The sequence below is a fragment of the Perca flavescens genome, chromosome 3, assembly GCF_004354835.1.
Source record: "Perca flavescens isolate YP-PL-M2 chromosome 3, PFLA_1.0, whole genome shotgun sequence".
NCBI lineage: Eukaryota > Metazoa > Chordata > Actinopteri > Perciformes > Percidae > Perca > Perca flavescens.
Genome location: NC_041333.1, coordinates 151,520 through 169,128, shown reverse-complemented (window position 1 = coordinate 169,128; position 17,609 = coordinate 151,520). Strand labels below are relative to the sequence as shown.

Genomic DNA, 17,609 nt, shown 5'->3' with positions numbered 1-17,609 from the left:
ATTAAGATTGCTTTGGAGTGGGCTGTATATTCTGTGGGAGCTCAGGCCTTCAGGGGGCTCCAGATGTATATTGTTTAAGCAGAACACATTTCACTCTCTTGCACATAACAACTACTAGGCTCTTTGTAACAAGCTGTATTTTCTAGTGAGATAATGATCCGTGAGCAAAGTGTTCACAATTGATTTGAATTTGACAGCATTAGATTACGGCTCTGAAACACAACTCTGCTTTTATAATTAATAATCATAGTTTTAACTCAAAGTGTAATTTAAAAAGGCAGGTCAATATGCGGCTGTGGCTCAGAAGGTAGCAGGTTGTCCTTTAATCACAAGGTTGGGGGGTTTGATCCTCGGCTCCTACTAGCTGAATGATAAAGTGTCCTTGTGCAAGACACTGAACTCCCTGCTGCTCCTGATGGGAAGGCCAGTGTGTTGTGTGAATGAGAGGCAAATTGTAAAGCACTTTGTCCGGTTAGATAGAAAGGCGCTATATAAATGAAAGCCAGTAAGTGGATTTCACAAGTAATTGCTGTTTTCATTTATTTTTTCTATTAGCTGCTGTAGATCAGCTGCTGTAGTGCTTGTTTGAAATGAAAACCCTCAGGTTCTCAGGCCTTGAAGGCACATTATTGAGAGCCACTGGTCAATTCATTCCTGATGAGCCAATCAACAACAACAAAACACATACAGTCAAGAGGTACAAGTTAACAATATTACAGTTAGGCGATTACACCAATACACGTGTTGTGATTAGGGCTGGGTATCCTCAATGATTTTCCGAATCGATTTGATTCAGATTCACAAGGTCCCGAAACAATTGTTTTTCTGATTCTATTTTATTCCCAATTTGATTTTCGATTCAATATCAATTAAGTTAGGAACATTTCAGTTACAACGCCAATTTAGCTTGGATATGAAAGAGATTCTACAATTGTACAAGGTTCCCTCTAACCTGCTGCATTCTTAAAAGTATCAATGTTTATATTAAGAAGTGACCCCAAAGCAGTTACATTAATGTATTTTTATTTAATATGAACAGTTTTAATAATACAGTCAGTGAGTATTGAGAGACATTTCATTCAGATATCTTAAAATGGCCATGCCAGTTTTTCCCTCACAAAAATGTAGCCTAACCTTGAAGGTTTATTTAACCCCCTTACCGACGAGCTAGTTTAAGTTGGTACCAATGGATTCCTTAGGTCTTCTAGTTTCATATGATACAGAACAATACAAAGATCCATTATTGGGTTTTATGATTCGATTTTAGATCACTTTAAGATGATGTAGTATTAAGAGCGACAACGGTAGAGAGAAGTATCAAAGCCCATAATTCTGCGTAGGGAGGTTGGTTGGGGTGGTGGACGGGTCAAACTACACAGGACTTTCACCCTGGAGACCGGGATTCATGTCCCGTTTTTGTCCTGCGTGTCACTGAAATGTTAATTTTATAAGCTCACCCACCATCTTTTCCTAAACCCAACTGTCCCTTTCTTGTCCCGCATGTCACGGAAACGTACCTTTTATAAGCCCATCCACCATCTTTTCCTAACTGTCCCGTTCTCGTGCCGCATGTCAGTTAAACATACATCCCAACCCAGAGCGTCCAAATAGACGCCAATAGTCCCGACCCAGCTCATTTAGATATGACGCTAAAGGAGACTTTTAGCATCAATAACAACGCCAAAGACAAATGGTCAAGCATCTGTATTTTACGTGATGGGAGTGCGAATGTGTTTGGTTAATACTGGTGTAGGATGTTGTTATGTGTGGGGGAGGACTTTACCTTCCCACTTTATTTTTACAACTTGGTTTGCTCATTAGGATGATTCATCTCAATCCCTTCCCTCTTATTACTCTGCATGTGTACCTTTGAAATAATCTGCTGTTGGAATTATGTGGGTGGGACAATGTCAATGTTATGTTCCCCCAGAATTTTTTTAAATCAGTAGATGTAATTTCCTCCATTCGGTTGCCTTTAAACAGCTGATTTGATAATTGTATCTGTCAATGCTGAGCATGAGAAAAATTATTGGTAAATTTTTCAAACTTCATCCCATATTTGAAGATATTGAAAAGCTAAAAGTACAGATATTGATTAAATGACTAATTCAGTCATTCACTCGTTTGTTTTTGCAATTTCTGCTTAATGCATGTATTTAATGTTATCAAAACAATGAGTAAAGTGGCAAAGTTGTCAAAGTGCCCCTTCGCATTCTCCAATAAACTACATTCATTTTCCAGTTATTTCTACCACTATGAAGAATTGCCAGGACCTGAGGCTGACGTCTCAAAGCTAATTATGTTGTTAGCCAGTTATCTTTGTAGCTGTGTTTACACACACATTTTTACACACATATACCACTGCTATTGAGAAGCACAGGTTCAGGTAACCTTACTATAAAATATCACAGGTTCTGACAGGCAGGTCAAAATGTGACAAAGCAGGGTTCCGAGTTAGTTTTTAATAAGTTACAGAAACATTGTGTGAGATAGTTCTCTCTCTCTCTCTCTCTCTCTCTCTCTCTCAAACCGCGGCACTCTGTCCCTCGTGTGTGTGTGTGTGTGTGTGTGTGTGTGTGTGTGTGTGTGTATGTGTGTGTGTGTGTGTGTGTGCTATGTGAGAATCAGCCAATGCACTAGTAGTCATATGGATCAATACAGGGCACCCCTCTTAACTGAAGAACCGGAGTTGTGTTTTGAGTATGTAGAAAAGTGATAAAATAAAGGATAGTGAATAGGAGAATGAATAACAGGAACAACTACTCTCATTCTGACTCTCATTCTGTGAGTATTCACACATTGGTTAGAATACCCATATAGGCCTATGTGAACAGTTTCCTCACTTGGCTGCTCATAATTACAGTCTGAATGATATGTTGTAAACGTGGCAGGAAAAAAATGCTTTATTTGTGAATGTGCTGTTCCACATTGTCCCACAATGCAATGCACATAGGAAATGGAGGACCTGCTCACAGCAGCAAAATATAAAAATAAATTGTGAATGGTGTTGAAACAACTCTTGAAAGATACAGAGTAGGAAAACATTTTAAGAAAAGCATTTTACTTTCTCTTTGTGAAGTTTTATTAGCAGTCTTGGTCAAAGGTTGTTGATTGATTGAAATTGCATTACCTGTTAGTATAAAATGATAAAAGCATTGATTCCTTGCAAGCTAACTTAAAAAAGTATAGTATATTAATACAGTTACAGAACAGACCATATCCTATTTGTATATATTCTGGAAATGATTTTCATGCTTTTCTGTCCCAGTGTATTAACGTGTTTCCTTATTTTTTTGTCTCTGCTCCTTGGCCGGAATTTTTTAAATTTAGCACAAACATCCACTTGGACTCAAGCATCAACTGATGAGATTTTGGAGGTCAAAGGTCAAGCTCAATGTGACCTCACAAAATGCGTTTTTGGCCATTACTTAAGAATCCCTACGCTAATTATGACAACCTTTCACACTAATGTCTAAATAATTTATATAATAAAATTAAGTGGTTACATTTTATATCCAATAGGTCAAAGGTCATCTTTACTGTGACATTATAAAGATTATGCCATTATTCAATGCCATAACTCAGGAACAGAAGGGGAGATATTTGGACAGAAACTAAATCGGTGACACTAATCCTGGGTGCCCATGTTGACACGGTGGTGATTGTACTGTATAGATCACCACAAATAGTTGAAGATGTGTGAAGCATGTTTCGCCAGGAAATACCCTTATCACCTTTTTTATTGAAGACCCTGAACACGTACACAGGTGTTTTTAGTTAATTTGGCTATTAGACCTCTTCCCAGGACTGTGTGGGTGTGTATAGACTGATTGACATCTTCCTGAGTCTCCTGTTAGCTTTGTTGCACCTGTTAGGGCAGGACAAATGACACCTTTATCGTTCTTATTGGTAGATGAAGATTTGTGACCTAATAAATTCCCACCTAAGCTCCGACTCACTTTCAACCTGAACAGAGGTCAGCCACAATAACTGAAATCATCTGTGTGGGTGTTCAGAGGCTGTAAAATGCTTTAAAGTCTTCACTACATATATTATATGAGCCTTGGCAGACATAGATGTAAACTGCAACCTGCCTGGTTGGCAGAGGCATTCAACCGCAAGGTGGTAATTCTGGTGTAAATTCCATTCATACACCTTTCTAATTGTCCTCCTGTTAAGGCCTTCACTGTCTGAGTGCACCATATGTCGAGGCTGTCTGAATTATATATTTTTCCGAGCAGGTATGCCTGATGGGCGACTGTGTGGGAGGTGTGCTGTGCTTCGACGCTTTGTGCTTCAGCAACCACCAGAGGCCTGGCAGCCCCAACAACAGCAGCAGAAACAACAGCACTGAGAGCCTGAAGGTAGGAGCTCACTGTTACAGTGATGAGATGATGATGGTGATGGTGATGGTGATGCACAGATGTGTATGGTGTCCAGGAGACATCTTACTGTTGATACATCATTAAGAGATCACTGCAAATGATCAAGATTACATGTTTGAGTTATACCTTGTCTTCATCAGTGGAGTTGATTGCTACAAGCGTGCACATGTGGCACCACCAGTGCTCTCTAGTAAACAAACAGAGACTCTCATACACAACAGTCACCTCAGCTATGTCTATTTCTTGTCAGTTTTTTTAGCACAACACCTCTACCAAGACATAGCTTATAGAAAATGTCACTTGGCGCTATGTTTTCTGAAGTCTCATACATAAAAGATGGAACTACAAGTCACAGTGGAGCTGAATTTTGTGTGTGGATCGCAATTTGTTTTCAGTGGGTAATTTGATGGGCATCAGAATGTTTCTAAGCACCATTTTTAGCAGTTTCTGTGGCGTGCATGTAACATTCATCATAATATTTGTGCTGAACTGCCCTCTTGAAGCAGCTTGTCATTTAATGTTCTTTTCCCCCTGCTAAGCGTTGCATACTTTCTGTCTGTTGCTCCCTTGCTTTCTTCTCCTCCCTGTTGCTATTCAGGAGGTTTTCCCTCCCACATTTAAGTGTTCGCATGGGAAAATGCATTAACTCCCTTCTGATTATATGTAATTTCCTGATGCACCCACTGCTTTGTGTGTATTAGGATTTACAGTTGCACATTCTCCTCCTTCCTGTCAGGATAACTCGGGCCTACTCGGGGAGTCCAGCCCGGGTCTGAGTTCTAGCAAGAGGCTCAGCAAGAGCAACATTGATATCTCCGCCCCCAACGAAGGGAACGGCCAGTGCGGGCCGCCGCTCAGCCGTAAGCAGAGCGACTCTTATGACGGAGACACCTCGTCCACGGGCCAGCACAGCTTTTTTTCCAGGTGGGACAGCACACATGAGTATACCCCCACACAAGGGTTGACAATATTTACTGTCTGGAAAAATAACTCTGTCTACCAAGGATCTTGACATTCGGTTTATATCAAGGTATTTACCCATTTAATATCTCTGGATGTTTTAGGCCATTACGGGTTATGTTGAACAATTTATAAGTAGGATTCAATGTTTATGATTTTCTATCAATTGTTTTGTATCAGCTCACATATCAATATCATGATACCGTGTTACACATATCCTTTGCAATTTACCAAAATGTGTCCCTTGAAAACCTGGATATTTCTCATGTTTCTGTAATAGTGGTTATATAGCAGAAATAGAAGAACAAAAACACACACTTATATACACCAGCACACACACAAACAGCACCCACACTGCACTCTAAGTAACAAGAGGCTTTGGTAAACTCAGATCAGATCTGTCAGTGCAGAAAACAAGGAAAATCAAAAGGATCAAAAGGCATTTTAAGGCAAAAGGGACAAGTTGTTTTTATTTATTATCCTTTAAATGTGACCTTGCATGACTTTGGTGCAAAACCAAAACTGTTATTTCTTTACTGTTGCGTGCACATACGCATGCTCGCACACACACACACACACACACACACACACACACACACACACACACACACACACACACACACACACTATAGCGCAGACTATAATTTTAGATCAGACTGCTTCTTCTTCACAACAATGGTTGGTGCAGAAAAAGGGTTGTAAACAAACTGTGTGCAATCAAACAAATGTAGTCCATCAAGTACAGCCCAGTCTGCTACTATTAGTCAATTATGGTACACTGGTGTAAAATGGGATTTAGTGTGTTGTACAATTAACAGAATTTCACGGATAATATATGATTTACAGCATTCATATTTAACCCAAAACAAAATTTAGTTTACAAAAACACCCACACATTGGCAAAAGAAGCACATCAGACAACAGAGTAGAAATTCTGTCATCCATTTCTGTCAAATAGCATTTTTCGATGACTGATGAGTGTGTTAGTGGTTCATATGATAACCCAGATGTTGCATGCGGGCCCTCAACCAGGTTTTCCTGGAATGTGTCACCCTGTTTCGCCCGTGCTCTTTATCAATATTTGCAGCTTGACTGCCCTGCCTGCCTATCTGCCTCTGCTGGGCTATAAATAGCCTGTTTGTGTCTGTGCCAGCCAGTTTGTGTGGGAGACAGAGCGCTGCGGGTGAATTTAGCTAGGTCTGGGACAGGTGGCTGGAGGGGGTACAACTGCCATGTTGACTCACTTCAAGCAACCAGTGTTCCCATTCCAAATCCCATGCTCCACTAAGCTTACACCATCACAGTAACAGTCACCGAAGTAAGGATCCCATCGATTCACAGTCACGCCACATGTGTTCACGGCTGTGCACCTCTCAACTTTCACTTCTTGTTACACTCCTGATTAATTAATCCCGAGCCTTGCTGAGTGGAGAGTAACCTCTACTCCTGGATGTGCTCTTTTTCCCTGCACTTCCCAGTGGATATTCCCAGTCAGCAAGAGAGCTTATTAAAGCTCATTTTCACACACATTATCCCATCTTTCAGTATGGCCTATTGAATGGCTGTCTACCTTTGATTCACTCCTTCACATGCACCTTGCTCTGCTTTGGCCCTGTCTGGGAATTTGCTGTGAGATCACATGTGAATGGTCACAACACTGCTATAATGAAAACACAGGAGAGCGCAGCAAGCAGTGGGGCTGATGTCTTTTATGTCCACCATTTCTTTTACTTTACTGTCCCATTATCCCCCAATCTATCTATGTTAGGGATATGTGCTTTGGCTCATTTCACTGATATTTAAACAGATAGTAATACACTCAATTTGAGAAAAAACAAACACCTACATTACTATAAATGGACATAATTGACTACGTTTAGACATCTATTTAGTCTAAAGTGCTCAGAAAAAAGGATTATGTGCAGTTATAGCTACTGAAAGGCTTCGTGCATGCCTAATACCCATAAGGAAATCTATTTGCCATGCTTCAGTTTGATAGGTAGGCATCGGCGTCAGATCTATTTGCGGCGCTCCATGAAGAGCTGGGCATTTTTGATACACATCATGTGTTCATCGCCCATTATTTCTCATAAAACTATGTCAACCATTTACTCAATAACAGTGAGCCAATGTAATATTTATTTGTCATATTAATTTAACATATTGGTTACAATCTGCAGTTAAATTACAAGTGCTATTCTGTAGCTGCTAAAAGAGAAATTTAGCCCATCCAGGCTGCAAAAATAACACTTAACCTTCTACACCAACAGGAAATGTTGTATGTGCCGCTGAATGAAAAGTGCACTTGCTAAGAATGAAGAATGAATTTTAATTTCTTTTAATGCCCCAATGCTTTACTGTCTCTTTAGCCACATAGATACTAGTATTTTCTTGGAGTTTGGAAGAAGTTACTTCCTATGAGGATATTTTGCAGCAGTAGTTAATGTTGGCAGACAGACAGACAGACTGACAGTTTCTTGCATGGTAGGAAGAGGTGAAGGAGTGGACACATTACGAGAGAAGACAAAAAAACAAAATGGAAGCGGAAGGCAATCAAAGCACTATTGATTTGGCTTTTGAAGATTGCTGGAGACTGTTGGCTAATCCTTTCTCCCCATGCAAGACTTTTAATAGGGAAATGTTGGAGAGCAGTGAGATATCTTTGGGGCTGAGACTTGCTCTGCTGTTTAAACAGCTGTAAGCATGATGCAGCCTGTGAAGGCTGAGTCATAAAGGCCCAGTGCCGACAACAACCCCAGAGTGTTAGAACTATCCAGCCTACGATTGAATATTAACAAACCAAAAGCATCACTGACTCATCTGTGTCAGGACTGAGACTTTTACCTTCCCAATGTCAACATGCACATTATTGACTTTTAGAATTTCAGATTACCGCTGCCTTTTATAAAAACAAAACTGTTAAGTGCAATTGAGAAGAGCCATTAAAAAAATAAGCCACATTTACTGGCTTTTACTTTTTACTTATTTACTTTAATAGTGATGAACAATATCAAATGTCCCCAAAGTAAATCTGCATTACTAAGTTATTGCTGAATAAACCACTCTCAAAAAATCCTCATATGGCTCCTTCCTATCTATTTATTGGCCAGTAGTAGCTCACTGTAACCCTTGAGTTTGAGGATAGGGAATGCATGTCAGACAGATACCATACTACATTTTGTGTCCCCAGTTTGATGAAGGACAGTGTGGAGGTGCGTGGAGGCAGTAGCACCAGTCTGGTGTTGAATCCCGGTCGATTTGACTTTGAAGTGTCAGACTGCTTCCTGCTGGGCTGTCCACTGGGCCTTGTGCTGGCCATGAGACGCACTGTGCTGCCTGCTGTCCAGGGTAAGACGCATAAACACATGTAACATATATCGGGGAATGCAATGTGCCCACACCTCTACACGAGTGCAGTATGTGCTCAAGCACTCACAGATGTTTTTATCTATTTGTTTTACTTTCTATTTATACTGTCTTATTATAAGTGGCTCACCTGGCTGTAAAGCACTTGACTGCACTAACCTGTACAAAAGGTGCACTACATATCAAGTTTGATTGCTTGAAATGTGACATACAGTAGCTGGATTGTCTTTTACTGATTTCTTTTCTTTGAAAATAATCAACATTTTTAAAATGATCAGATTAGTTTTGAACAGATTTTCATCTTGAAATATTATATATATATATATATATATATATATATATTTTTTTTTTTTTTATATATATATATAATCCTGTTCCTAATGGCTTTGCCTATCCATTGTGTTTTCTGACCCTCAGTAAGTCAGCTGCATCCAGCCTGCTCTCAGATTTTCAACCTGTTTTACCCTTCGGACCCTTCAGCCTCCAGACTGGAGCCACTGCTGCAGCCTCTCTTCCACAAGTTGCCACCATATGCTGTGCCGCGCTATCAGCGCTACCCTCTAGGAGATGGACGCTCTCTGCTAATAGGTAGGATGTGTGATTCAATTCATGAACATTGGGAGATGCAAGAGCAGCTCGTCTTGAATATTTCATTGGTTCATCTATTTCCTGGTGTAATTGTATTGCCGTATTAATTACCTAACAGATTTTGCATTTCAAAGCTGGTGTGAAATCTTCAAGGAATTCTGTTAGTGGGACTAGATTACAGCGGCAGAGAGATTCTATGACTTAGTAATGTGAATTTACACATGTGCACACAGAGCCTGGATCCCGTGTGTGTGAGCTTGTACAGCAGAGGCAGAGCTAAATCCTGCCCCCAAAGCCTGAAGTTTGAAGTAATTATACTTCATCTTCTTGTGGTGCAGTACCTTTAGCCTGCCACCGCTCTCTGAGGATCCGGCACAATATGTGAGTCTGCTAGTAATGGCACTGTACTGCTGTAATCCCCCTCAAGGGCCTACTTGGAGAGACCGAGTCCTTAATGAGCCACTGATTTATTTGAAGCATGTTTTAGCCCACTTTGGGGACATAGAGACTCGCTTTAAACAGCAGTGATGACGTATCGCCTGGTTCCCCTGTCCCTTTATCCAACTACCTCACTGAGAGAAAGTAGGCTAAGGACTGAGCTCTTGAGCTAACAGCCTGCGAGCACAAACTCAGATCCGAAGATAAGTCTTTGTGGGTTGGAGCAAGGCTTTGAAAAATTCTATTTATTCTCTTACTCAACACCTAATCATAATAAATATGTATAACTCAAAGCAGACATTTACTATTTAAAATGATCATATTTCATATTTCATTCTTTTTACCCGTGTAAACTGGATGCCCAAGCTCTGATTTATTAATTTAATCATGTTCAGCCATGCACCAAGTGGGATGCTCAATGCCTCTAAGAGCCAGTGGTGCAGATAAAGGTGATGGATTGTAAAGGCAGACACACAGCGTATAGGCTTGCAGCTATAGCTGGTTTTAATTATAATAATTAGTTTGTATCCTAGTTCCATTGATCAGGCTTGGAGGCTGTCCAATTATGTGTTAAATTAAAAACCAACGACAGGTGCACACGGAGAGACACACTCACTCACACAGACACACAGAAGAAACATTGGCACACATCACCCATTTCCTGCTCTGTAATATGGTAATTAGTTGTTATGAAGGCAGAGCCAATCAAATCAGGCTCTTCTGGGTATGACTTTGACATCCACACCCGTCAACAGTGGAGCTTTCATTATGATGAATGCTGCTGATGTAGAGAGAACGAACCCTCTTTCTAATGATTCCAGCTATGGTCCAATGGGAAAAATGATCATCCAAGACAGCAAATGCACATGGAATTATAGTCATTTTATCAGTATTGATCACATGGCTAACGGAGCTTTAATGGCACTATGATGCTGTATCTTTTGCTCACCATGAAAATTGCTAATAGGATAGGCTAGTGTGTGCAGGCAGAGAGCGTGGCAAGAGCTGTAGGGGAGGGAGCGGAGTTAAATGTTTCCAGTCTCCATCTCTGTAAGTCCCAGAGATGTTTCAAGGCCACATTGCAATCATCCTCCCTCACCTTGTGAATTCTCGGCTTGTCCTTTTCTTTTACCTCTGTCATCAGATGTTTCACTCTCCCCAACCTCGTGCTTAAATCCTAATCTTTTGGTTTCCCTACTGGTTATTTATAATGGTCTTGATGTGTGTACTGTATCTATTTTTAACTTTAGTTTTTTGTTCTCTGATTTACACACTTTCACGCTCTTGATCGTCTTTTTATTGCCTTTGAGTATGCCTTTGTTTCGTCTTTCCTGCTAGATTTTTGATGCTCCTCTCTCTCTCTGCTTCTTCACCTGCACTCATCAGAACAATCTCTCCCTCCCTCACTGCCTCTCTCTGCTTATTGTGCTGTGAAAGAAAGACAGAGCTGTGCTAATGTTCCAGAGAATGAAAGCGAATAAGGCCCCGCTTAGAGGTGTGGGCAGGGCTCATTATTGATAACAGAATGCAGTGTGTTTATGAGCATGCATTCTCTTTCCTTACTTGGAAACCTCAGAGCATGTATAATTGCTGAAATCACTGCAAACAGTACATACAATGGCCCTGTCACAACATTTTGATTGGAGAATATGTATTGGGTTTTGTGTGACATTCAGTTGTCATCATAATGGTCCAAGGTCTAGGTGATTTGGGCACAGAGTTATTAACCACACTTGATTGTGGGGAGAGAGAGAGAGAGAGAGAGAGAGAGAGAGAGAGAGAGAGAGAATGTATTCCACTGTGGAGGCCCATCTTTCACTGTTGGTTTCCAAACCAGTAGTTTCTGGAATGCTGTCAGATTTCAAATGATTGCAAACAAGTTTCTGTCAATTACTTTTAGGATTTATTAATTACAGTAATGATTTACTATCTAAAGTGTCAGGAAATTATATAAAAGCAATGATAATTTTCCAGAGCCCAAGGTGGTTCCCATAGGGCTGCAACTAATTGTTTTTATTTACTATCATGCCTTCCACCATTGGTTTTTAAAAACTTAATATAGATAGTTTTTTAAAATCGATTAAATGCAGATTAGTTTTCAGATTCATTGCTTGGTCTATAAATAAGAAAATAGGTACAAATTCCTATCTCAATTTCCTATAGTGATGTCCAAAGTGATGTAATTATTTGTTTTGTCCGACTGGACAGTCCAAAAACCCAAAGATACTCAGTTACTGTATGTTAAGACAAAAGAAAGCAGCAAACATGAGAAGCTGGAACCATTGAATGGTTTTTACTAAAAAAATGACTTAAACAATAAATTGATTATTAAAATAGTCGATCAACTAATCAATTAATCGGCTAATTGTTGCACCCCTACTTCAAAGTTATTGTTTTGACCAACCAACAATCAAAAAAAAAATTTTTTTTCCATTTGTAATGATTTAAAGCATCAAATATTTGAATTGTGAAAAATGTTTTTGCATTCTTGCATTATAAATGATAATTAATTGACAACTTTTTTAGCTGTACAATATCGCTATTCAATGCCAGCAACTGGGTTTTGTAAAAAGTCAAAGTAAACCTTTTTTTCTGTCACTATTTCTCACTTCAACCCCAGTGTTCATTCATGACACCTGTGTGGACAAATCAATCCAGCTGAACATCCTGTCAATCAATGCTGGGGCACTCTCAGTTGTTTTAGAACAGACAGCAGAATTCGCTCTCTAATAATGTTAATTGATGAAATTGATGTGGAAATGTACCAGTGGATTCACTGTGAGAATTTGGGGCGAGCGTCTCTCGCACTCAGGATGGTAATTAATGGCAAAATAAGTTTTAAAATCCATCAGTGATGCAGTCTGTAAGAGAACATAAAAGTAATTCTCGCTATTATAACATTTTTATACTTCAACGCTGTTTGCTGTCATGCTTTTATAAAGGCATAAGGAACATTAACGTAACAGTCACCTATGTCTACACTGGGATTAAATCCAATTCATTTGAACCTGTACACTAAAGTAAAGAAATGATGCAGTGTTTTTCCTTGTATGCTAAATACAAAAGCAGTATTTTTTATTTAAATATATCTAATAAAGTGAGACATATCTGTATACTGTATGTAGCCTACATGCATGTGTTTCCGTGTTTGGGGGGAAGGTAACCTGCACGTCACATGCAGACGCCCATGCAGAATGCTTTAGGCCTGCACCGCCTTCTGCTTCCAGCGTTAGCTACATGATTGCTGGATATATCAAACTAACTTTTCTTCACTTTCCTGGAGCCCGAGCAGATAGCTGAAAGGAACATCGCAACTGTTGTGTGGAATAAGGTTGGCAAAAAAAAGGCTCTACGCTTTTCAGTATATATTATTTATATATACAGTATGGAGATGCAACATCAGTTATTCTCCCAAAACAGTGTGTTTATCCACCGAGCCACCCAGTTTCCACAGTGTCCAACACAGAAAAAGTCCAAAAAGTGAGTGAGCCCGCTGAGCTGTTAACAGCGCGCCAGTACTTTGTCTCCGGTGAAGTGTCTTTTTTGGATGATCTGGATATTCAGGGTCTCATGGCAGAGTTTATCAACCGAACTCCAGAGCGCAAAAGTTTGGTGTACCGAAATCATCGTAAGGTAGAGACACGGTGTCTTACATCGTCTTTTCCCTGCAGACACCCGTGGACCCCCCCCACCTGCACCCCAGCACCCCCTGCTGAAAATATCTTCCCGCGCCTCTGCAGCGCTGTGCAATGTGAGAAAATCTCCCGCGAATCTAATCCCCTACTTCACCATTAACCGTCAAGCCACTAAACCTGTATGGAAATGAACACCTCGGCTGGTTAACGATCATACAACACAACGACACCATCTCTCTCTCTCTCTCTCTCTCTCTCTCTCTCTCTCTCTCTCTCTCTCTCTCTCTCTCTCTCTCTCTCTCTCTCTCTGCGCACACACACACACACACACACACACACACAAACAAACAGTCTGGTGGTTGATGAACACAGATAGGTGATGATTGGCTCTCATAACGGCCCACTGCCATGAGTCCATGAGGCTATTGTCTGATTACTCCACATTTACATTCTGATAATTAGGGCCCGATCGCCGACAGCAGCGAAGGCCCTGTTGAAACTGAAGGAATTCTCTTTTTTTTTTTCGGCAAATGAATCGCCTTTTTGAGGGGCTTAACATACTCAAAAACTCACCATAATTGGCTAGAGAGGATAGAGATTTCATCCGATGGACTTCAAATTTGTATCAGAAGCACTTTTTTGGTGCTGGCTGAGCGTTACTGCGCTACTACTCCAACTGAGCTTGAAGACGTAGATGTGACGTGAGCAACCTGTCTGAAAGTGTGAAGTTTTCTGGTAGCTGTGCCAAGAGAAATCTCAATCATTCCCAATCTTACAGAGACGGCGAGCGTAGGTATATGTAAGGAGATAACATAGACACAGGCTAATTATTGATCACTAACATGCTAGTTAACATTAGTAATTAAACCTAAACATCTCATGTATGTCCAAACTGCCTGTGAGCTTTTCCTGTACTATACGGTAATTCCTCTACTGTGTGACAGTAAGTCTCGTGGTTATGACACAATCGTTAGCCTATTTTTATAAAAGCGTCTGCTACGGAGCCATAACGTGAGGTACAAGGTAATGGAGCCTTTTATACATTGTCGTGTTTCTTTAATGGCGGGTGAGTGTTTGTTAGCATCAAAATGGTGCCATAGGAGCTACGCGTTGTGGAGAGAGGCTTACCCTCTTGGCCGTGGCAGGGCGGCCATTTTGTGCGTTTCGCCACCGAAAAAGGAAGTGGGTGTAACTTGAGTGTACATTGTCCGATCGGCTTGATTTTCAGGACTCATAAGAGTCCAACCCTGACGACATCTACAGGCCGATACTGGCTCAAAGTCATAGTGCCCCCTGGTGGCAACAGGAAGTAGACCTAAAGGTCAAGGTGCTAGACTTTAACGAACTCCTCCTACAGATCTCATCCGATGGACTTCAAATTTGGTGTATGCTATCTCAAGACCTCAACAATGAAAAGTTATTAAAATCAAGACTTTTCTTCAAACTGTGTGGGCATGGCATGGTGGCCATTTTGAGTGTTTAGCAATGAACAAGAAAGTTGTTGTAACTACAGTGTACATTGTCCATTCTTCTTGAAATTTCCCAACAAGATCAACAAGAGTCCAGGCTTGAGGACATCTACAGGCAAACATGAAACTTATAATGTGTGGTCTACATGGGATACTGAGCCGCCCCCCTATACTTTAACCATGCACACTTACTCAGGCCACGCCCCCTTTCATAACTTTTGAAGGGTTGAAGGTGGAGTCTTGTGTGAGGTATCATTGAACTCAGCAGAGAGTTCCTTTTTCATTGGTGATGGTTTGCGATGTCTGACGTTTGCGCAAATACACAGGCGCATGGAGCGGCGTCTGCCAGTAACCCCAACGCGCAAGGAGGTGCGAGGGCCTGTCCAACACTGCTTGTAGCTTTAATTTGTGATTACATTCTGAATCTGCCCCACTCTCTGTCAGGTAAATGTTGTAGCACAATGTCTTCCTTTGATGTAGACGTAGCCTACACTGTAAGTCAGTAGTAGGCTATACAGTGGAGTTGCATAAGAAGTGGTTGGGGTCCTTCTGTAAGTCATTTTGGGATACAATTTGCTTTTGAAGAATTCTACAAGCAGCAATACCACAGGCCAAGCAATCGGCCCGTTCCAAACAGGCACATTTTCAACGGGTTGGGTACTAGTAAATGTAAATTAGGCTGAGCAATTCCATACCATCAAGGTATTTTCTGCCCCTCAACAGCAGAACCATTAGACAGAAAACTATCCAATCTAGCATCGCTGATACGAACACAGTGTCTGTCAGATTCTATTATGAACGCCATACCAACAGTCCAGATTTATTAACCACATCTGATTCTCCTTCATGTCTGGGCATGAGAGGGTGACTGGTAATTTGTATTCTGATGCCATTGCTGATCCTTCACAGACCAAAGACGTAACATGTGGCTGCATCTGACGTGTTATATATAACTACTCCAGCAGGCAGTGGAGAAAGTATTAATCTGCCAATAACTGGCTGCTTAATGAAGCAAAACTGACTATCATGGGTGATCATTCGATACAGACAACCACAAAACTCATCCCAAGTTACAAATATTGAATGCAGGCATGGCACATGCACCGTCCATGAGTGGAGGTCTGTAATGCTAATGTTTGTGTATAGTGGAAGTGGAAGTCATGTAAACACAGAAAATTGTGTCAGAGAAAGCTGAAAGGAGAATCTGTTCTTTGCAGAAATGCAGCAAGATTCGCCCCAGACATGATGTCTTCTGGTTTACATTTGCAGGCAAGCAGGCACACTAGCTCTCATTTTATCTCAGCTTTCCTCTGCCGTGCTGTTCCCTGTTCCAGCTCCCCGTTTATGCACTCCAACACACACATCAGAAGACATCCCACTGGATTGATACATATTTCTGTTAAATGACATGATGCAGAAGTGGGGTCATCTGCAAATTGAGTCTTGGCTTGAAACACACATACAAATATACTGTATAGATTACATGGGTTTATAGGTTGTCACGGAGGTCAACATTTCATCTGGAGCACAATGTGTAGGGCAGCGGTGGAGTCAAAGCTTCAGACGTGAACACTCTCTAGAGTCTGGCTGGAAAAACATTGTGAGTTTCATAATACAGGTAAGAGACCATTAGGTATTTATGGAATGGACCACCGGAGGAAAATAGGGGAGGGTCATGTGTGTGTAGCCCAACATTTTTTACTCTGGGAGGGGGGGTCACACAACTTTTGTATTCATGAAAAGAGCAACATTACAAAGTGGCTTGTTTGGTGCATATTTTTCCATGTAGCTCTCAGTCTCGGCCCCCCAGCACCCTAGCAGATGGGTCTGACCGCATACGTGGAGTTTGCTGGGGGCAAGAGGAGCACTGCCCCCCTGGTGGCTGAAATGGGTAATTGCATTGTTTAAAAAAATTATTACGTTTGGCACGACCAGATATTTTATAAATATTTTAAATAACACAAAACAACTAAATGGTGGTAGGTAATACATCTGATTTCATATACTGCTTTAGTAAAAAAAATATTACCTGGCTGACAATGGGAGCAGCAGGACGCAAAAAACAAAAATGACTGTTGCACTGGACATCTTGCCATGCCAACGTTGCCATAAAGGTTTCCTAAATGCCATGTATATAAATTTGTTGTCAGCTTGATTGCGCGTTTTGTGTAGATTTGGACTTTTATACGTTTATTCTACTTTGTTTAAACGGCAAAGTGGAGAGGCCTCGTTCACCTGTTTGGAGCTGGCTGGTGAATGTGACACACGTAGGCCTTGCTGGATACACCGTGACGTTCTTTGTGGATCCACTGATTGCTGTGGATTACTTTTTTTTTTTTAACGTGTCTTAACGTTTTATGGTGTGATTGCGCTGCGTTTGGAGAGCCATTTCAACAGACTGTGGTCGAACACTGATTGTTCACTGTTACATTTTAGTTGAATTATTCCGCCACCGTCTGTCTATTGCGTTCCAAGACAGCCGTGCCGCGATTGGCGATTGATTATTATCCATGTGTGCTTTGTTGAATGGTCTCAATATTTTATTGTTTTATTTCATGTGAATACTAGTTTACTAGAGGAGTAACTCAAAAGTATTTGAAGTAATGCAGTAATGCAGGAAGTGTGCATTTAGTTCCATGCTTATTGTGTTTCCACAACAATGTTAGCAAGTAAATCTACTGAAATGGCCCCCACACCATAACAGAGGAGTGTGATGCGTCAGATGAGAAAGCAGAGGTTAAGTATCTCATAGCTGTAAAAAAACAATA

At 40.8% G+C, this 17,609-nt stretch overlaps 1 protein-coding gene across 1 annotated transcript in view; it reads left to right on the top strand.

Annotated features, from left to right (window-relative positions):
* pitpnm3 (PITPNM family member 3) overlaps positions 1–17,609 on the top strand; it is a 140,962-nt gene that overhangs the window by 104,247 nt on the left and 19,106 nt on the right. The window contains exons 7-10 of the mRNA XM_028574362.1: positions 4,242–4,364; positions 5,122–5,309; positions 8,536–8,693; positions 9,129–9,299. Coding sequence (XP_028430163.1) covers positions 4,242–4,364; positions 5,122–5,309; positions 8,536–8,693; positions 9,129–9,299 — 640 coding nt within the window. The remainder of the gene's footprint in view (positions 1–4,241; positions 4,365–5,121; positions 5,310–8,535; positions 8,694–9,128; positions 9,300–17,609) is intronic.